General features: G+C 39.6%; 2 protein-coding genes across 4 annotated transcripts; one reads left to right on the top strand and one right to left on the bottom strand.

The window, feature by feature from the left end:
- Window positions 1-1333: 1333 nt before the first annotated feature.
- LOC117147404 (pupal cuticle protein Edg-91) lies at window positions 1334-11384 on the bottom strand. Of its 2 annotated transcripts, none has more exons than XM_033314277.1 (5): window positions 11278-11384; window positions 10227-10758; window positions 1584-1975; window positions 1484-1511; window positions 1334-1428 (listed from the first exon to the last, which is right to left on the bottom strand). In XM_033314277.1, exons 1-2 carry the CDS (start codon window positions 11342-11344, stop codon window positions 10358-10360), a joined length of 468 nt encoding a protein of 155 aa, XP_033170168.1. In that variant the 5' UTR covers window positions 11345-11384; the 3' UTR covers window positions 1334-1428; window positions 1484-1511; window positions 1584-1975; window positions 10227-10357. The 2 variants fall into 2 exon arrangements, with proteins under 2 accessions (XP_033170168.1, XP_033170167.1); XM_033314276.1 differs by lacking the exons at window positions 1334-1428; window positions 1484-1511; window positions 1584-1975 and adding exons at window positions 9167-9474; window positions 9545-9679; window positions 9735-9762 and having other exon boundaries at window positions 9835-10758.
- Window positions 11385-14099: 2715 nt separating this feature from the next.
- On the top strand, window positions 14100-21988 carry LOC117147919 (neprilysin-3). Of its 2 annotated transcripts, none has more exons than XM_033315036.1 (9): window positions 14100-14385; window positions 16702-16818; window positions 17521-17683; window positions 17735-17855; window positions 17923-18237; window positions 18298-18792; window positions 18893-19722; window positions 19832-19974; window positions 20035-21988. In XM_033315036.1, exons 1-9 carry the CDS (start codon window positions 14374-14376, stop codon window positions 20209-20211), a joined length of 2373 nt encoding a protein of 790 aa, XP_033170927.1. In that variant the 5' UTR covers window positions 14100-14373; the 3' UTR covers window positions 20212-21988. The 2 variants fall into 2 exon arrangements, with proteins under 2 accessions (XP_033170927.1, XP_033170928.1); XM_033315037.1 differs by lacking the exon at window positions 14100-14385 and adding an exon at window positions 15794-15977.
- The last annotated feature ends 327 nt before the right edge of the window (window positions 21989-22315 follow it).

Here is a 22315-nt window from a genome sequence, read left to right on the forward strand (position 1 = left end):
CGTAGAGAATAATGAAGATAAAGCGATCATAATAGAAGAAACACAAAGTCGAGCTCATAGAGGAATAGATGAACATTACAACCAACTGATGATAAACTTTTTCACTTAAACTATTACGAGACACTCTTTTTGCTTTTCCTTAATTGGAAACCGTTCTCGATCTTGTCCCGAATCAGACTGATCTTCTACTTCTTAATCCTGATCCAATCAACCTCGGCCAGAAGCTTTTCATTCGAAACTTTTCGAACTTTCAATTATGTTTAGGATAAAAGCTTTATGCTGAAATTATTTCAGTGCATTGTGAAATTAAGATTTGCTGACTGATGCAGTTTGATTGAAGAGCGGAAAGTTGATCATGGCTTGGTCTCCAAGCGGAAGCTGTGTTTACTTTAAGTTTGCTTATTTATCTTATAGGGTATCAAAGTGCTGGCAAAGGCTTTGCCAAAATCAAAGACAAAGGAAATGCTGCCGCATTTGAAATTTGTTTATCAACTGGGATAGATTTATGCTATATGTATATTTGCATGTTTACTATACTTTCATACATTTATATGCTTATTCTACTACAGTTTTCAGTCATTTTGAGATCCTAAATGTTATACCAACTTCTGTGAGAACACAATAGTTATAGGGTATTTCCCGCTTCGATAAGTCGCTGCGGGCATGAGTATGATAATCATCACCTGCACGTAAGTACATAAGTCTGAGAACTGAAATCAAAAGTGATCACAGGAGTGACATTGATGTGAACTACGCAAACGCTGAAATACGAAATATTTTGGTCGGGCAATTAGGTTAATAGCCGGTTAAATTGTTACCTCAGACATAACTACATACATATGTACATGGAAGAAAGTCAGATATACTTATGTGCTAATTAGTGCCGCCATATGCATACCTCAATTATCTCGTACTTATGTATGTATGTAGATGCAAACATGTGTGTTCTAGGTTTAGTTTGCCTATGAGGTCATAAGCCCTGCGACTCAGTTATTCTGGCCCAAAAGCTTTATCAACAGGTGTCAGCCCATATTCCACTCCATATTTGTTTGTCGTCTTTGTTTTCGTTTGGGTTCTTTTCGCTATTCTGCCTTCCGAAGGGGCGGCTAATTACATGGGCGTTGTCCGCCTAAATATATCAATTGGGTGGGCGTGTCCCAAGAAGATGACGCAGCCGATCTGCTAATTCAACTTGTTTATCGTTAGTCACTTAAACTGAGCAGCTGCGTTGGAAGCAATAATTTAACAAATTCACGATCTTACGTGCAAACTTTAATTTGATGATGTACATACGTATAAATGCTGAATAAAACAACGAAATGAATTTACATTTAATTATTCTTTTATTTATCGCTCCACTTGAAGTTTTTGAATTTAGTTGTAGAAATATTTGAATACATCCGAATTTGTCGAGCTTTTCAGCTTATTCTGGAATATAAAGAGGGTCTTACCATATGAAAGAAATGCCTTTCATATATCTTACCTCTAAATCCGAAGTCAATCTGAATCTTCTGTAAGTAATATGTAAAACATTGTAATGTAAATGTAATGTAAGTAATTCCATTGATGCGAAGATTACTTACCATTGCCACTGTCACTGTCACTTGCTGTTATCTCATCCCTTGCATGTTTAATATAAAAGTTGCCGTCATGTTCGTGGATCATACATCGAACGATGAGCTTATTAAGAGCGTCTTCAATTTTCCTGTCCAATCCCCTGAATTTGATTCTCGTGGCTGTGCTCACCGCGCTCAGGATGACCGACTTGGGGGCAGAGCCACCCACGGCGTCTATGCACTGGATCACCAGTTGGCTAATGTCTGATTTTCTAAGCGACATTTGAAAATCAAATTTTCTCCGTTTACAAAAAAATTTGGCTTTTACGTTGATGAAATATAATTTCGATTGTGACGTTCAATGGAGTTCTCTAAGCCTTCTGGGCGTACCAAAATCAAATCAACTAATTCATTCTGACCTTGCAGTAGAAAGCATTTTATGAAGAATTTCTTTTAAATCACTATTACACAAATAGTTTAAAACTTTTTCTCCAACAAAGTTAGTTTGTTTTCAAATAAAATCTGACGCCTTTTTACAATAAAATATTATTTACACTGATAAAATAAAAAATTAAAATATGTAAGATTGCTTGATTGCAAATATAACTATTTATATGTAGGGATGTGTAAGGCAACGCACGACATGAAGCGAATTTACAGCCTAAATTACCAAAATAAACAAACAAACAATATATTTGTATGCCATATATAGTACATTTATTTTATTTATTTAACAAAATTAGATCTAGTTTACAATACTAAGCCTAACAAATTTAATGAGTATTAGCTACGGAACCCTTCGACTCGACTAGAATTAAGGGTTATTACTTTATATGAGCTTTATGGACAAATTTGAGATATTTTCACAAGATTAAACAATTTGAATGACTATGTGTACGAAATAATAGAAAATAAGAATATTAATTGAGTGCAATCGACTGCAGGCGTCGAGAATGTGGTCGTCCTCGCAAAGTTTGCAGTATGTGTGGATTGTGTGGATTGTGTTGATGTGTGGATTGTGTGTGCCCGAGGCGGAGGCGGATGAAGATCGCGCATTTCCGTTTATATGTACGTACGTTCGGTGGCGGCTTGAACATAATGCAATTTGCCCATTCGGAGAGTTTCTTTTATTTGAAGGAATAGCTGAATTCGACTCTGGATATCCTTGCAGTTAAACGGAGTGAAAAGGATTGATGGTGTAAGTCTCATCTCTTGGTCGTTTCCATGGATTCCTTGATGACTGGGAACCCAGAGTAAGGTGATTTTTGTTGGATGATAACTTAGAATGTGCCTAACTTCTTGTGACGTGGGCTCATTGTTATTCCAGCTGCGTATAGCGGAAAGAACTGATTTACCAGCGTTTCTGGCGGCGAATTGGCATGCGAAATCTTCAGATGTCCATATGGAGTATTTATGACGGGAGCCTACCTCCTGGAATTATTTTACGGTTGCAGTCAACGACCGTCGAGTCGGTGACTTTAGAACCATCGCTGTAAATCCATTTATTCTCACCAAGATCTTCTTGTGCACTCAAAAAACGTTTTTGGTATTCTAAGCGGCATCCTTTATCCTTTTTAGCAGCATTGTAGATTTGAAGGTTTATGTTGGGCTGTTTGGAACCCCAATGTGCTGGCGATTTGAAGAACCTCCTGGGATTTGGCAGCTGGAGGTCAAGTTGCTTGATGTAGTTGGTGCAACGTCTTACAGTGGATATGCATTTAAAATTCCGCTTTGGTTTGAAAATGACTCCAAAGTCTTTGGTTAGCAGGCAAACAGTTGGAGTAACAGCTCATCAATGTAGTTTCTTCTACGCGTGATTGGATACTTGGTAGACCGGATTCTGCCAATGTCCACGCTACTGGAGATGTGTGACATGGGGCTTGTAGCTGTTTTAAGTGCGATTTAAGTGCACACCAACCGAAGATTTTGTTTATCTATGAGAGTCTTAATATGTATGCAAGAATATTTACATGATAGAAATTGAAAAATGCTAAATCTAGTTTCCAGTTCTTTTCTTAGAATCTTATCTTCTTTCTTAGAAGACAGTGCTGTTTGAAAAGTATTTTTAAAAAGTTTACATCTTTTATTATGCGGCTGTTAAAGTCAATGTTGGAAAGGTTACAATGTTGTTACCGACAAATATGTAAAATAGTTGGCATTTTTCAATGAAAATCGTTATTTTCCAGTTAATTTGTTGCAGTATTTCTAAAAATTTTACTCTGACTGTATTAAATTTTTTAATTTTTATAAAAAATATGGCGTCGTCTGCGTACAGTGTGATGTAATGCAACAAATTTGGCCATTAAAACTGTAAATCATAGGAATTTTTTATCTTAAACTCGCAGGTCGCAAGCACTGCTATTTTTATGAACACAGCTGTAAATATCTGTATGCCGATTTACAATGTTACTTATTTCTTCAATTGCTATCATAAATAAAACCACAGAAAATGGCGAACCTTGCGGAATTCTATTGTGTAAAATGTGGGAATTCGATGTTACATTGTTTATTTGAACCCTGAAGGACCGATTGGTCATGAAGGCTTTAATTCCTGGACCAATGCCCCAGCGCTCGAGTCTACAAAGTACGGCATGAATCCCCACGCGATCGAAGGCTCTTTCAAAATCCGTCGCCAAGATAGAAATGTAATTTTTGGTCGAAAGAGCGTTCGGCGCGAAGTGTTGGATACTATTATGATGAGTGTTGGATAGCATTTCAAATGCTATGATTTATTTTGAAAGCAACTTGATTATGGAAAATTAGGTTGTGGCGTTTAATGAATCAGAAAAGTCTTTTTGCTATTACTTTTTCTTGGGTTTTTCCTAGACGGGATAACATGGAAATTGGTAGCTATTAATATCGGAAGGAGTTTTGTTTGGTTTTGAGATAAGGATAATGGTAACCGATCTCCATGTATGTGGGTATTTTCCAGTGTTTAGCATTTGATTAAAGATATCCAAAAAATTAGTTTTTTAGGCGGAGAGATAGGTTTTTGAGCATAGGGCATGATACTATGCTACTGACTTTTCTATTTCAAGCATTGTGAATTTAGAAGCAAATGGTGAAAGTGAATTGATGAGATAGAGCTCTGAAAGATACCGATTTCTTTTCGTATATACTCTGTTGAAAAATGTTGTTCGGAATGAGTATTCAGACCAAGATAAGGCAAGCTCTATGGCTAAATTAATTGATCCAGTTAGAGTACCTGAGTTGGATTTGATATATTTAAACGAAGTGGGAGTGATGCCGGCTAGGCGTTTTATATCGGACCAGACTTTTTTTGTGGAGGACACTAGGGAGATTTTGGACGTTAATTTTTCAGGGGAGTTACGCTTGGCCGAAAGTACAGCTTTTTCGAAGAGGGCGTCGCGAAGATTGGAGATGGATACGATGTCTTTGATGATATACTTAAGGGCCCTATGGACGGCAAAGCAGTTATACTCGGATATGGTTTTCGGAGAGTTTTTTGATTTTGTGTTTCATGGAGGTCTGGGAAATTAACTGGTAACTTCTGTCTTTTTTGGGGCTAACGCAGAGGCTGGCAAAGCGATTATCCCCTAAATTGGGTGTCCCGAGGGCCACGGTTAACGAATTTATTGGGAGTTCAAGAAATTTCTAAAGAAAAGCTTCAGGCCGAGGTTGAGTGGATTAGGATTTAGAATTGGAAGATCAATCTGATTCGAGACAAGATCGAGAACGCTTACCAATTAAGGATATGCAAAAATGGAGTGTCTTGTAATAGTTTATTTGAAAAAGTTTATCACCAAAAAATATAAAATGTTATTAAAATAAAATATATTTTTTTTTGAATTAAACAGTAACAAGTTTAATTGGGGCCGTGGGTTCTTATACTTCAAAAGTTATATTCAAAATATTAAGGATAATAAGTTAAATACAAAAAGGAACTCGCCCCGCCAACAAGTCAAATTTTTAGTGGAAAAATCAAAACATCCACATTAATCCAACGACATCTAACTACTGTGACAGTGATCGGGAAAAACTTAATTGGAAATTAATTAATGCAATAATCCAATTAAGAATTTAATATTTAAAAAGGTGGACTGAACACTTACAACAAATTACAAGAGCACAATAATAATATAAATCGGACTCAACAACAAACACAATTAAAACGAAACCAAAAACTATAAACAAAAATATTCCAAAAATAAAAAAATCAACACCATGAAGGAAGGAAGAGCTGAGGGCAATTACCCGTCGAAGCTAAATACAAAAAATTGAATAAAAACCCAAATAGATAATAATCAGGACAACTAAACGGAAAGAAGACTCAAACGGAAGTATCTTGAGCAGAACATAATATTAAGTCTTTAAAAGAAACTAATAAAATAATAGGAAGATACAGGAAAATATAACGTTTGAAATTAAACATTATAAAATCCATTAAAGAAAAAAATCTGGAAAATTTAATAATGTTTTGAAGACTTAAATTTAACAATGGTAACCGGAGTTTCAGCACCAACCTTTTCTGCGGGCGGGATATCCAGCACAACCAATCTGACAATAGAATTAGTTAATTAATAATTTAATTAATAAATGTACAATTGGCTAAAGTGACCAGAAAAATTGAAGGGATAGATAGTCAGTTAAACGCTAGCAGAAAAGAAGTGGAAGATTATAAAATCCAAACAATTGACCGAACTATAAAATGCGAAACTACCCTATAGGTAGTTAAATCTTTACTAATGTGAAATAACAACAATATTTCAACGCTCTAACAATTCTATGGAATAAAATCATGGGAGCAGCACATGATGCTCTAACTAACCATGGTACAGTTTTTAACTTTCAAGCAATTATTTCTAGATTGGATTTTATTTATAACGATAAAAGACCAATCCATATTCTCGAATCAGAATTAGGAATCCTTAGACAGGGACGCTTAAGCATTACAGAATTCTACAACGAAGTAAACAATAAAATGACATTACTCATAAATAAAACTATAATTAAATATGGAAAGGACAGCGAAATAGCCGAGGAAACGAATTAAACAATTAGAAGCAACGCTCTTAGAATTTTTATTTCTGGATTGAACGGTTCAATTTCAGAAACACTATGTACCTAAACTTGCCAAATGCTCTGGCAAATTGTCAAGAATTAGAGTCTAAAAACCTTCGAGCCCAATTGGCAAATAGGTATTATGGATTTAGGAATGCAAATAAAAATCAGGGAAACAACCTAAGATATAATCCAGTACATTCCAGACAGAATAATAATACATCAAATATAATGAATAATAATTGTAATAATAATCAGAATAATAATTGACCGCCAAACGGGAACCTTGGACAAAATAATAATTGTAATTCAAATAGCAATTCTAAGGTACAATCCCCACCAGAACCAATGCAGGTAGATATTTCCATAAGGTACCAAAATCGTCCGAATAATAATTACTCTCGCCAGAGTAATAATTATTTAAGGGGGGGTATAATAATAACAGACAGAATTATAATAATTTTTAGTTAAAAAGGGAAGAAACTGGGACCCTAAGTCAACCAGCCACATCTAGCTATGACAAAAAGGGAATTTATGAAAATAAAAAAGAATTGCCAACTTACAAGAGAGTATCTACAGTTAATTGATACTCAATTATAAAATATTACCATATATTGACAATACTTAAAACAAAATATCTATTTTATGAAATAGAAGGTTTAGAATCCGACTTATTAATCCGGGTGCTATTAAGGAAAATTTGAGCTAAAATAGTTGGAAAAAAGGGTATCATGGACTATAATAGAGAAATAATAGAAAAAGCTCGAATATTATGGCAATGAGGAAAAAACGATTTGTGCTTAATTGGGGGAAAAAATGCTCTGCCATTAAAAGAATATATTATAAAAAATTGATTTGATGAAAAAGTACTTAAGAAGTATTCTAAAATAAATATGCAACTTCCTTTTCGAACAGATATTCGGGGTGAAATAAATACTGACGAGCAATTTATAGCAAAAAATATCCTTATGCTATGTGAGTTTCAGATTTCGTTAATAATGAAATCGATAGAATGCTAAAGGAACAAATTATAAGACCAAGTAGAAGCCCCTATAATTCACAAGTCTTAGTAGTACCCAAAAAAAGACAAAACGAAGATGGAATTCTAAAACATCGACTAGTTATTGACTATAAAAAATTAATCAAAACACACAATACCGGACAGATACCCGATACAAGACCCGTCTGTAATATTATCAAACTTAGGAAAGTCAAAATATTTGTCAACAATTGATTTGAAATCAGGATTTCACCAAATCTTAATGAAAGAGTCAGATATTAAAAAAAACTGCTTTTTCTATTAACAATGGGAAGAAAAACGCACTAAGAATATTTCAAAGAGCAATGGATGATATATTAGGAGAAACTTGTCATGTTTATTTGGATGATATAATAATCTTTTTAAATATAACTGAACAACATTATACCAATCTAATTCAAATAATTAATATTTTACAACAAGCAAATATGAAAATCTCTTTTGAAAAATCTAAATTCTTTAAATTAGAAGTAGCATTTCTTGGTTATATTGTTTCTTACAGATTTTCACAATTATAAAGTATCCGATTTCAAAAAACAGAGAGCTTAGAAGTTTTAAATTTTTCCGAAATTGACAAAAAAAAAATAATTTTACTGACCAATTTCTTTTTACTAAGATATTTCTGCAAGACGTAGAGAATAATGAAGATAAAGCGATCATAATAGAAGAAACACAAAGTCGAGCTCATTGAGGAATAGATGAACATTACAACCAACTGATGATAAACTTTTTCACTTAAACTATTACGAGACACTCTTTTTGCTTTTCCTTAATTGGAAACCGTTCTCGATCTTGTCCCGAATCAGACTGATCTTCTACTTCTTAATCCTGATCCAATCAACCTCGACCAGAAGCTTTTATTCGAAACTTTTCGAACTTTCAATTATGTTTAGGATAAAAGCTTTATGCTGAAATTATTTCAGTGCATTGTGAAATTGAGATTTGCTGACTGATGCAGTTTGATTGAAGAGCAGAAAGCTTTGTCTCCAAGCGGAAGCTGTGTTTACTTTACGTTTGCTTATTTATCTTATAGGGTATCAAAGTGCTGCAAAGGCAATGTCAAAATCAAAGACAAAGGAAATGCTGCCGCATTTGAAATTTGTTTATCAACTGGGGTAGATTTATGCTATATGTATATTTGCATGTTTACTATACTTTCATACAATATATATATATGCTTATTCTACTACAGTTTTCAGTCAGTTTGAGATCCTAAATGTTATACCAACTTCTGTGAGAACACAATAGTTCAGGTGTTTTTACGCTGACTGAGTGCCGTATAGGGTATTTCCCGCTTCGATAAGTCGCTGAGGGCATGAGTATGATAATCATCACCTGCACGTAAGTACATAAGTCTGAGAACTGAAATCAAAAGTGATCACAGGAGTGACATTGATGTGAACTACGCAAACGCTGAAATACGAAATATTTTGGTCGGGCAATTAGGTTAATAGCCGGTTAAATTGTTACCTCAGACATAACTACATACATGGAAGAAAGTCAGATATACTTATGTGCTAATTAGTGTCGCCATATGCATACCTCAATTATCTCGTACTTATAGATGCAAACATGTGTGTTCTAGGTGTAGTTTGCCCATGAGGTCATAAGCCCTGCGACTCAGTTATTCTGGCCCAAAAGCTTTATCAACAGGTGTCAGCCCATATTCCACTCCATATTTGTTTGTCGTCTTTGTTTTCGTTTGGGTTCTTTTCGCTTTTCTGCCTTCCGAAGGGGCGGCTAATTACATGGGCGTTGTCCGCTTAAATATATCAATTGGGTGGGCGTGTCCCAAGAAGATGACGCAGCCGATCTGCTAATTCAACTTGTTTATCGTTAGTCACTTAAACTGAGCAGCTGCGTTCGAAGCAATAATTTAACAAATTCACGATCTTACGTGCAAACTTTAATTTGATGATGTACATACGTATAAATGCTGAATAAATCAACGAAATGAATTTACATTTAATTATTCCTTTATTTATCGCTCCCCTTGAAGTGTTTGAATTTAGTTGTTCAAATATTTGAATACATCCGAATTTGTCGAGCTTTTCAGCTTATTCTGAAAAATAAAGAGGGTCTTACTATGTGGAAGAAATGCCTTTCATATATCTTACCTCTAAATCCGAAGTCAATCTGAATCTTCTGTAAGTAATATGTAAAACATTGTAATGTAAATGTAATGTAAATAATACCAGTGATGCGAAGATTACTTACCATTGCCACTGTGACTGTCACTTGCTGTTATCTCATCCCTTGCATGTTTAATATAATAGTTGCCGTCATGTTCGTGGATCATACATCGAACGATGAGCTTATTAAGAGCGTCTTCAATTTTCCTGTCCAATCCCCTGAATTTGATTCTCGTGGCTGTGCTCACCGCGCTCAGGATGACCGACTTGGGGGCAGAGCCACCCACGGCGTCTATGCACTGGATCACCAGTTGGCTAATGTCTGATTTTCTAAGCGACATTTGAAAATCAAATTTTCTCCGTTTACAAAAAAATTTGGCTTTTACGTTGATGAAATATAATTTCGATTGTGACGTTCAATGGAGTTCTCTAAGCCTTCTGGGCGTACCAAAATCAAATCAACTAATTCATTCTGACAACAAACCACCTTGCAGTAGAAACATTTTATGTTTTAGTAAATAATGGAGAATTTACACAACTGAAAAGTTTACATAAATTAAGCTAAGAGACTAATTAAAAAAAAAAAACGATCCCACGCTGCAGCCGCATCAAAGTCTCATGCCGCCCAAGGCCAATCCAAGGGCTATGGTCACGGTGGCGCCCACCGAGCTGGCGATGATTGCTCCGCCATTCTGGTAGCCATAGGCACCCGGGTAGTTGGGGTCCGGCCGTACGCCCATGTAGCCCGGCTGGCCGGGCTGGCCCACCTGGTTGCTGTAGGAGAAGGGGCGACCGTGCTCGTCCGTGCCGCCCACGTAGTAGGCTCCATTGCCGCCCGCTCCGCCGTAGGAACCGCGCGAATCGATGCCGGCGTATCCGTAGCTGTATTGCGGATCCTGGCCACCCAGACTTCCCGGCGGATGCATCCCGCCGGACTGGGCGTTCGAATAGACGCCCACGCCGGCCGCATTTCCATTGTTCCAGTGCACCGTTCCGGCCTGGGCATCCACTGGATTCAAATGAAATGCTTGAATTAGTGACGCATCTAAAAGGTAAGTTTCATCGACCACAAAGTACCCGCCACTCCTGGTGGACCAAAAAAAACCTAATAATATTACAAATTGTAAACCAAATAGTTCAAAAATGTTGCTCCCATATAGTATATGGTTTCAACTAAAAACTAACACTTATTTAAACTTTACAATAACTATTTATATTCTCTCCCCATGTTGGAAACCTAAAATTGCCGCAATTTTGAACAAATAAGTTATCCTTGTACATTTGTGTACATTTAATGCGTTTCCCAAAAACAAGAATGAATTGCTCAATGAATTGCTGGTAATATCCCAGTGCTTAATTTTCCATCACAAGTGGAAATTGAATTTGTTTACTTGGCACTGTCAAAATCGTATGTATGTGCAAATGCGATGTGTTATTTTCCATGGAAAAGCCGCTGAGGCTTATTCGCTTGTTTATTTATAGTATTATTGGTGCGAATTTCCATAGGTTATGGGACCGTTTCACTCACCAGCACTAAAATGAACTAGTGCCAACCCGATAACAATGACGATCAGAATGCGATTGAAATTCGACATGTTTTCCGAATGCGCGTTTGACTTCAACTAAACCGCTTCCGAAGTGCCGTTGACGGTTTTAAACTCGATTCCCAAGCCCGGCTCTCATGTTATGAGCAACAATAGCGATTTGCTGCGATGAGTCATATTTTTTTGTGTTTATTTACCCAATTTGAATGGAGCTGTAGCTTCGGTGGGGTATGATCGAAATAGGCACTTTATTTGGCATCGCCTCGTCAAAAAACACTGAAATCGAAATTTATATAAACAACAGTTATAGATCTGTAATGTTACTATTAGGTATCATATAGTCGAATCGCATACAAATGTACAACGTTTACAACTTGGATTTATCTCACTCTTTAATTAGATATGACTTTAGGCTGCAGGTAATGGGTATCTTTTAGTCGACACACTTTTCCTAATTCATTTGCTTCTGCTAAATCAGTGAATCCTCAAAATAAAATTTAGCTATACTAAAGGTATCTTATTGTATATATGTACATATAAACAAATATTTGTACAGAAACTCCAAATTTATTCATAGTTTATTTGTTCCACATGCATTTGAGTTTATTCTATATTCGATCAAAGAATATAAAACCGCAGTCGTACTTTATTTCCCAATCGAGAACACGCAACTTCAAGTGCTTTCATGTTCGAGTCTCGAGATGTTTTTTGTTTTGCTGTATAGAACACTATAATTGGTTGGGTCATTAATGATATGCACGACACGGGCCGGGGTCATCATGGGTTAAGGTGTGCTCCCATGTTGGTTTGCCCCAGAAGTCGAGATACATAGATCTTCTGGCGAATGGGGAATGTCGAGTCAGACTGCTTTGATGATCGCCCGAATTGTATTCGAGCCTTCGTTGATATTTTATGACCAAGTATATTTTGCATGCATATCTATCTAAATATTAACATATATACATGTACCATATAGGTATATTGTTGTCCGTCCGTTTCGCACTTTTAAGGAGATGCAGATGGAGGAGGGACTGTCGGGGGCGGGCAAACAATGCAGCTACGTTGTGGCTACCGTTCGACGGAATATACTTACGTATATGTAGTATGTACATACATATGTAGAAAACGAAAAGCCCCACAATACAATTGGTGGGCATGTGCGAATTGTTTGCTTTCTCAGTTGTGACGTAAAGCAATTTGGGTCGGCCGATATGGAATCCATGCAGTGCGATTCGAAACTATTCAATAGCTTATGCTTGTATTTTTGCTGCGCTGCCGAAGATAGTGAAATTGAATAGTGACTTTGTCATTCGACTGACATGTTCATTGACGTTCACTATTCATACCCATTGCTCGCACAGGAAAAGTGCACATGGTGTATCCGTCCGTGCTGAGGAAAATGATAAAAACGTTTTTGAATTCAGGCAAAATTAAATATTAAAACACCCTGTATGTAATATAGATAATTAATATAAAATATTTATAATAAAATAAGATATAATATAATAAAATATAATAAAATATAATTTAATATAATATAATATAACAAAATATATATAATAATAATATATATATTTATACACCTTTAAATTAATGAACTCTTTTATATTTTATAAGTATTTTACCTGCCTGTTTCGTTTCACCAACTGTGTGGCAGCCTTCGCGATAACTTTTGTCGACGTACTACTTGTGACCCCTTGCCAAATTGAAAATTTTTGTTGCCGAAGTGGGGTCAGAAATAATTTTTTTTTATAAAATAATTAAGTAGCAGCATGATCTTGTGGTGATGATGTGGAATAAACATCAATAGAGCACTGAGTAAACTATTTTTTCCCCTTACTAAATAATTCGATTTGATTTAAAAAGCTTATCGTTTCGGCCAGACAAAATCTTATCAATTTTTAAGAATTCGAAAACCAAAGCATCGATTTTGCATGCAACCTGAGCACGCCTGAATATAATAAAATAATAATATATAATTTTTTAGGATTTTAATGGGAACCATTTCTATCCAAAGTCGATTTTAGGAGTGGCCTTCAATTTTATAGCCATAAATTTTCAGATTGAATGGTGCTGACGTTTTTGACGATCTTCAATTTTATTTTTTTCTAAGATTTGCTTGAGTTCGATTGGGGAAAAAAATTTAAAAAATGTTCCAGGTTGTGGGCGTGACCATTTTGGCGGTTTTAGGGCGTTGAAGTGGACTAGTACAAATGTGAAAAAATCTCAACACATTTTTGAAAAGTGTGGGAGGGGCAGTTTTGTGCGGTTTGTGGGAGTTAGAGTGGGCATGGCAACATGGAACAACAAACTTGCGCTGCGTCTTTGTCCTTGGAATCTGTATGCTGAATCTTAACCTTTCAGCTTTTATAGCTCCTGAGATCTTGACGTTCATACAGACAGACGGACATATATGAATATGAATATGAATATACGAGTACGAGTAAGGGGTATAAAAATGTAGCTAGCCAAAGTTGGGTTCGGATTAATTGGGAATTTCAAAATCGTTAGCTTTGAATATTCGATTACGTGTGTTAAAGCGATAGCTTAAGTGAAAGGCACTGTGATTGTCTGGCAACTCGTCGCGCGGAGCGTTGCCACCGGGCAAACAGATCCTGCGCAGTGGACCAAGTTCTCCGGCCATGGATTCAACTCCCTCCTGCCACGCACTTCTCTCTCTGTTTGTGTGTGTTTTGCTCACCTACTACGTTTGTGTTATGGTTTTTCCATTTTCGGGGGAGTCCAACCACCCGACTCCCAGCGCCGAGTGAAATTGGAGAGAAAAGGCTAGTTCGAGTGCGATTACCGCTGCTGCTGGTGCTGGAGCTGGCTGTCAGTGGCTCGAGTTGGCCGTGTTGGTGGATACCGTTGCCTTTTTGTGGCTCAGAGCGGTTTGTTTGACCGCGAGCGGAATGCAGATAAACGCGTTTTAAATGAATTGCTGAACGGTCGAATGTAATACCCATCGAGGGTCGCCCAAACTTTATCGAAAGTGCAACAATAAACGGAAAAGGGTCGAGAAAAAGCGAGCGCAGGGAGCTGGAAAAGTTGCATTGCCTTCTTTCAAGCGCACAAAGAAAATGAGCGCAAAGGTAGGCCAAGAGCGCGCCTCTCTTTCGCCGAATGTGTGTGTGTGTGTGTGCGAGTGTGTGCTGTATGTGCAATCACCAGAAGTCCCCACCCCCACCCCCCCACTTCCAAACAGTTCAAAGTCATAATTTCATTTGCAATTGAATAAATGCATCCCAGCCACACCCCCCCCTCTGCCACTCACACATCCAAGCTGCTCCGATTTTATGGCCCTTGGTATAGAGAAATTGGAAGGAATGCAGGACAAATGAAGTAGCTAGTAGCTACCATATGGTATACCAAGTAGCCAGGATACTCGCAGCAAAGTCGGGAAAGGAGGTGGCATAACGACGGATAGTGACGAGTGGAGAGCACTCGTTCTACCAGATTTCAACTCAGTGCAGCTCAAGTGAAATCCCATTGTGGCGACTCGGAATCCCTGCAGTTATCATCTGTTGCCCTGAAATAGATGCCATGAAGAGCGTTTATGAGCTCGGGGAATCCGAAGTAGCCACCATTGACTTTCAGATGGGCTCCGGTTCCTTAAAACTCCCTTGGATGGACACTTTGGTAGAATAGTCGTAGTAAATGGGTGAAATATCCTTATTTTGAGGATAAGGTATATAATCTTCAGCCTCAGAACTTAGCTAATCATGTTCAATGGGACCTAAAGATGCATCATATCCAATTATGTTATGGACTAACTTATACCTCCTTTTTTCCAATACATTAGCCGATTTGATTCGTGGCAAAAGGAGTGCTCGTTAGGCTATAACGCCATTTAATGCGTGTTTACATTCAACAGTCTGCTAAATGTCAGTTGTGTTTACATTGCGATGGAAAATCGTGGCGAGAGGCAGTCCAGACTGAGGGATACCCCTTGCTTAATGTGTTTTTAAGAGTGGTTCTTTAGCCCATCCATTTTCACGCGTATTGTATACCTATCATATCGCCCCCATCCATCATATATTATTTATATCGCTTGTTGTCCGACACCAGATCACGTTCGTATCTATCTTAGAGATACCAATTCGTTGGCAAACAGATCGAGTTCGAAAGCTGTCATATGGCGCCTTTCCGATCCCCGATCCCAAATCGACATTAGAATATTATGGATGGGTGTAAGCAACAGATGCATATATAGAAATGCTCATATGAGCAAGGCCGAATCTTTGGGGTATATTGCATTGTGTTAATTGAATACATATGCCTCTCCTTTCCATTTCAATGCGCCCAGTATATCCATTTCGGCTACATCTTGGCACATATTGCCGCAGCAAACACGCACACAGCCGCCAGTCAATTAATTTGAGTACAATGCAAAACTATCCAATATATCGCGCCGTTGGCCCGTAGATGTTTTCTGCTTTCGGGCATTGTTGAATTGGGTGGTCGCAGAACTCGGAACTCGCAGTCCCTGAGTTCCGAAGCTCGCCGGGCTCGACCGCCAGTGCCTTGCGAGCGGTCATGGGCTAAGCACAGATATAGTATCGTTGCCGCGCTCTGTTTTCATACCGCTCGTCCCGTCGAAGTTCCGAAAAACAAACACACTACCGCATACCGTGCTCCCCATACACATCGATATACCGAAATGTGGCTTTCCGACTGCCGTTCGGTATGTCCGTGCTTCAGCTTCTGTGTCTCCTCCACTAACTTTCAGTTAGACATGGAATGCTGACAAGTGGTTGAGAATGCTTTTTGTTTGGGTTAACCCTTAGGCGAAACAGTTCATGTGTGTATCAGACCCCTCGATTTCTTTCGAATGGATATCTAGACAGCGAGTAAAAATAGTCCAAATATTTCGAGGAACTACAGTCAATGGTCAGCAATGAATAGTGTTTCATAGAAAGCAATGATGAGCAAGCCAGTTCTATTCTGCATCAATTATATATTCGACAAAATTATATATATTTCTCTTAAGTAGTTGGGCATTATCTTCTTCTATTTCTATATTTCTATATAGTTTGGGTAACTTTCAAATTGTTTTTACGATGAATGCAGATTATCTGAAAACCTTGGAATGCTCTGTAGACAATGCGGCTGCTGACACAAGGGTTAACACTTTTGAGTACATAGAGCCCCATATGACAATGGGCAGCAGTGGGCGGGGATGTGAGAGAAATGCAAAGCACAAGGCGTTGAGTGAGCGCTAAGAACGCACGGTATCTATACAATCCGAGCGGAAAAGCTTCGCATGTATGTACGGATACAACGGGCTACTTATCGGATGCCCTACAGCAAAACATGTGATAACAGAAAGCAGCAACATATTTAGATCTAATCTAATACGCGTTGGTAGACAATTTGATGGGATTACAACAATTCGATTCTCATTCCAGATGACGCGCTACAAGCAGACCGAATTCACGGAGGACGACTCGAGTTCCATTGGCGGCATTCAATTGAACGAGGCGACCGGCCACACGGGCATGCAGATACGCTACCACACCGCCCGGGTATGTGAGAAACCTGTCGGGGAACAGCGCGCATATAACACCTTCCGTGCAGTGCGATTCAGGCAGCTTTATCAGCTTTATCTTTGTGGCAATGACCCAGAAACGAGTGGCAAATGGGGCCAACGTGAGCGCTTTTCTCATTCGCTGCTCGAAGGTTGCCAGTTGACAGTGAAAAGGCGGCTCTTGTGAGTGGGAGTGCGCTGGTGTGAGCTTTTCCCTCTGCGAACTCACACGAATTCCCTATCTGGTGGCAGGGTAACGACGGCTTTGAGAGGCGGTTCGTTGTTCGTGGTTCAAAAAAAATTACACCTTATGTGATATTATTCCGTAGATATACGATAGTTGGTATATAGCACTTGTCCGTAATTTTATCAACTTTCTACACACCTTTGTGCAATATAACCAATATTTGCCTTCGGAGAGTGCATTTCAGAGTCGTTGTGGCTTCTGAAAAGTCATTTATAAGCCAAATTCCCCCTCTCCATCTCAGCGATATATGGAAAAATTAGCAGGCAAGTGCCTTACGCTTGCGAGATTGATCCCATGTAGATACCACCCCAATGTGTACAAGTTTGAACTCATTTGAACCGCCGTCGTCTTGTTTACAAAACACAATTCGCTGGAAAAGATTTATGGGGCGAATCTTTTGTGCATGTGGAGGCCAGAATGATTGGTGGCTAATGCGGCGTTTTCATTCCACAGGCTACATGGAATTGGCGCTCGAGGAACAAGACGGAGAAATGGCTGCTCATCACGACTTTTGTGATGGCCATCACGATCTTCACGCTGCTCATCGTCCTTTTCACAGATGGAGGCAGCAGCGATGCGACCAAGCACGTCCTTCACGTCCAGCCGCACCAAAAAGGTATGGATTGGGTGAATGTAATCTAAGGATACTCAATCTTCTCCCTTCCAGATTGTCCTTCCGGCAATGAGCTTCCTTGCTTGAACAAGCACTGCATCTTCGCCTCGAGCGAGATCCTCAAGTCCATCGATGTGACCGTGGATCCCTGCGACGACTTCTACGGATATTCCTGGTGAGTTAACTAAAAATAATTCAGATTGTTCAAGAGGAGTTCTAGTAACTGGTTGTTTGAATTGCAGTAATCAATGGATCAAGAACAACCCCATTCCCGAGGGGAAGTCCACGTGGGGTACCTTCGGCAAGCTGGAGCAGATGAACCAGCTGATAATCCGCAACGTGCTGGAGAAGCCGGCAAAGAGCTTTAAGTCGGACGCGGAGCGGAAGGCCAAGATTTACTATGAATCCTGCCTGGATGCGGATGAGCACATGGAGAAGCTGGGGGCCAAGCCCATGAACGATCTCCTGCTGCAGATCGGAGGATGGAACGTGACCAAGAGCGGCTACAACGTGGCCAACTGGACGATGGGACACACTCTAAAGATTCTGCATAACAAGTGAGTTAAGCAGGGCTTCTGATGGCGACTTATATAGCTACCATGCATTCATCTCTGCAGGTACAACTTCAACTGCCTGTTTGGCTGGGCGATCGGGGAGGACGACAAGAACTCCTCGCGCCACGTCATCCAGATCGATCAGGGCGGTCTGACGCTGCCCACCGCTGACTACTACAACAACAAGACGGACAATCACCGCAAGGTGCTCAACGAGTACATTGAGTACATGACCAAGGTGTGCGTCCTGCTCGGGGCCAACGAATCGGATGCCCGCGCCCAGATGATCGGCGTCATTAACTTCGAGAAGAAGCTGGCCAACATCACCATTCCGCTGGAGGATCGCCGCAACGAGGAGGCCATGTATCATCCGATGCAGCTGCGACAGCTGTCCAAGCTGGCGCCGTTCCTCAACTGGACGGATCACTTCGACAATGCCATGCAGATGGTGGGTCGCCGGGTCACCGACGACGAGGTGGTGGTCGTCTACGCACCCGACTTCCTCAAGAACCTATCGGACATCATTCTCAAGATGGAACAGACCGAGGAGGGAAAAATGTGAGTGAACTTAAAGGGAAAATGTATGACCGTGGCGCTATGACAACCATTTCCTGTTTGGGCTGTTCAAGTTCCTGTACTGAATCTCTGATCCTTTCAGCACCTTGAACAATTACCTCGTCTGGCAGGCGGTACGCACGCTGACCAGTTGCTTGTCCAAACCATTCCGGGATGCCTATAAGGGCGTGAGGAAGGCCCTCATGGGTTCGGATGGCGGGGAGGAGATCTGGCGATACTGCGTCTCGGACACGAACAATGTGGTTGGGTTCGCCGTGGGTGCCATCTTTGTGCGTCAGGCCTTCCATGGGGAGTCGAAGCCGGCGGCCGAGCAGATGATCGGCGAGATCCGCGAGGCCTTCAAGATGAATCTACAGAATTTGACCTGGGTGGACAAGCAGACGCGCGAGAAGGCCATCGAGAAGGCCAACCAGATCTCGGACATGATCGGATTCCCCGACTATATTCTGGACCCCGTGGAACTGGACAAGAAGTACGCGGAGTTGAACATCACGCCGAATGCCTACTTTGAGAACAACATCCAGGTGGCCATCTACAATCTGAAGAGCAACCTGAAGCGTCTCGACCAACCGGTGAACAAGACCAACTGGGGCATGACCCCGCAGACGGTCAACGCCTACTACACGCCCACCAAGAACCAAATCGTCTTTCCCGCGGGCATCCTGCAGACGCCCTTCTTCGACATAAACAACCCCAAGAGCCTGAACTTCGGGGCCATGGGCGTGGTCATGGGCCACGAACTGACCCACGCCTTCGATGACCAGGGACGTGAGTACGATAAGTTCGGCAACATCAACCGCTGGTGGGATTCCAAGAGCATCGAGCGGTTCAACGAAAAGTCCGAATGCATTGCCAGACAGTACAGTGGATACAAGATGAACGGACGCACCCTCAACGGCAAGCAGACGCTGGGTGAGTAATCTATGTGATGATCTATATAAGATCTGTAGGGGATTTATCGTTGATTTTATATATGTATACTACCTAAGCTAAATTGTATTTATTCATTTAATCCTTATAGGCGAAAACATAGCCGACAACGGCGGCTTAAAGGCGGCCTACCACGCCTACCAGCGCACCAAGAGCGACCGTGATGTGGATGTGCTGAAGCTGCCGGGCCTGAATCTCACGCACTCGCAGCTCTTCTTCGTGTCCTTCGCCCAGGTGAGTGCTGTTTTCATAGCTACACTGCGGAATACTGAATACTTGTGGTCATTCCTGAAGGTCTGGTGCTCCAGCACAACGGATGAAACGAACCTGCTGCAGATGGAGAAGGATCCGCACTCGCCGTCGCAGTTCCGGGTGATCGGCACATTGTCGAACATGAAGGAGTTCGCCGATGTCTTCCAGTGCGAGCCCGGCAAACGGATGAATCCCACCGACAAGTGCGAGGTGTGGTAAGGGGTAGCGCAATTTCGATCTCAGAACGAGCCAAAGATGGAGCCAAAGCCAAAGCCGAGCAACTAGACAACCATTTCAGGTGCGGATGGTGGGACGCTGATACAGATACAGATGCAGATGCAGATGCAGACTGGGAGATACAGGCTCAAAGTGCTGATCCTGTGTTCCGGATTTTATTGCTTAAGTTGTGTCACTTCGTTCTTATTTTTCTGTTGCCATTTGTATTTTGTCGAAAGACCGTCAGTCATTGTGCCTATGAAAATGATAGAAACTGACGATAAATTCACGTTCGCACTCCAAGGGGTCTGGAGTGCCGATCTATACATAATAGGTCCTGGAGCAGGATCAAGGGACCCTTAACTACATTTGAATGTGAACGCACGAGCTACCAACTTTATGGGATGGGTGTGTGCGATTAAGCGAGATGCGGCACACGCCCAGCGGGTCTGATATATATATATAAAGATATATATATATATATAAATAGATATGATAACGATAAACGATAATTGTAACTTAGCTATTTGTAGAACTATGAATGTATATTGTATTATAAAGATACAAAGTTCGCAGCTCGTGTCCGAAAGAAGAAGGTTTTCTCCCAACTTAGAAATACCTTCGAAAGAGTTTTGAAAAATCTCTTTTTTTTCTTAAAATACGATTGCGACGAAGTTCCTGAGTACGGGATAGAAATAAAATGGTGGGCTAGTGGGTGTGAAAGTGAAAGGGATAGAGATAGAGATAGAGATAGAGATAGAGATAGAGATATAGATGGAGAGGCAAACAGTTTTGAAGCTTTTCAGTTGCCAAAGTGAACAGGAAATAACTGCGTGATTTAGTTTTTCATTATTATATGTTGAAAATTAAAGAATTTTTGTTTCGATCGGAAAATAGCTCCGTCTGATACATTTGTTTTCCTTACGGGTTCCTAAAAATTTGCAAATTGTTGTCGATTTAAATTTATGTTATTACCTTGTCAAGCAGTATAGCAAAATAGACAAAGTCTGGAATTGGAATGAAAAGAACAGAACACAAACAAACACCAAATAATTAATAATCGCTCAGATATTGAGATGCAGAGCCAACCAAATTGGAGGGATTTTCTTTTGTACGAAAGAAAAACATATCAGACTAAGATGATGTGAAAAAAACCAACACCAACCACGTATATCTATGGAACTTACCTAGGCACCAAATCGGAATCAATCCAAAAAGTTAGCTGTAAGATAATGAACATCCTCAATCAGTCAGAGCACAAATCTCCTCCAGCTTAGCTAGACAATATGGCCAAAAGGTTTTTCGGTTCACTAGCCCGATTCTCAAGGGCCATTCCATTTATGTAGTTTCGATTGTTATCCGCATTTTCGATTCAGAATCAACGTACATACGACGAATGCATTTATCTCTTCTTTTAGTCATTACTTTCCCGAATCATTTGATTTTAAACGCTGGGAGTATCTGGACACAGAACAAAACTAAGTTTATGTATTATATAACATGTGTATGTATTTATAGTTTTCCCCAATCAGTTGATAGAAAGGGGGAACGGGGGTAGCTAAGGGGGTATACTATTAAAACCCCTCTATATCCATCGAGATATCAAGCAGATGATTTTTGTATTCTATATATGTACTATATGATAGATGAAGAAATGATAACTATAATACAAATATTAAAATATTATTATTATACAAACTACATATACATTAACTGAATGTTTAAATGCGAATTATTTTTATTGTCTATTAATAAAGTGTATATGTGCATGTATACATTTGCGAAAAAAAAACAATAAATTATGCTATAGTCGTGCGTCCCGACTAAGGGAAACCAACTACTCAATACACTGCTTTTTGTAAAACTGGTATACTGTTGTACAAAGGGAAAAGTTGCTCAGTATCACAGGGTAGCAAATTTGAACGACACCAAAGACCCATTTTCAATCATTGTAGAAAAGGAAGGGGTATTGTGCAATAGAAAAAGTCGAGAGCAAAAGCAGAAAAGCGAATGTAAAAAGCTTAAGCACGTAAACTTGCCTAAATAAATGTTAAATAACTTTATAAATTACAAAACAAATAAGGCAAAAGCAGCGGAAAAGCAGATA

The sequence above is a fragment of the Drosophila mauritiana genome, chromosome X (genome assembly GCF_004382145.1).
Source record: "Drosophila mauritiana strain mau12 chromosome X, ASM438214v1, whole genome shotgun sequence".
In the NCBI taxonomy this organism is placed as follows: domain Eukaryota; kingdom Metazoa; phylum Arthropoda; class Insecta; order Diptera; family Drosophilidae; genus Drosophila; species Drosophila mauritiana.

Coding starts and splice junctions, on each gene's coding strand:
- LOC117147404 (XM_033314277.1), bottom strand. CDS start 11,344: ATGTCGAATTTCAATCGCATTCTGATCGTCATTGTTATCGGGTTGGCA. Junction 10,759..11,277: donor ACTAGTTCATTTTAGTGCTG/GTGAGTGAAACG, acceptor ATTTGAATCCAG/TGGATGCCCAGGCCGGAACG.
- LOC117147919 (XM_033315037.1), top strand. CDS start 15,954: ATGTGGCTTTCCGACTGCCGTTCG. Junction 17,856..17,922: donor GACTTCTACGGATATTCCTG/GTGAGTTAACTA, acceptor TTTGAATTGCAG/TAATCAATGGATCAAGAACA. Junction 19,723..19,831: donor CAACGGCAAGCAGACGCTGG/GTGAGTAATCTA, acceptor TAATCCTTATAG/GCGAAAACATAGCCGACAAC.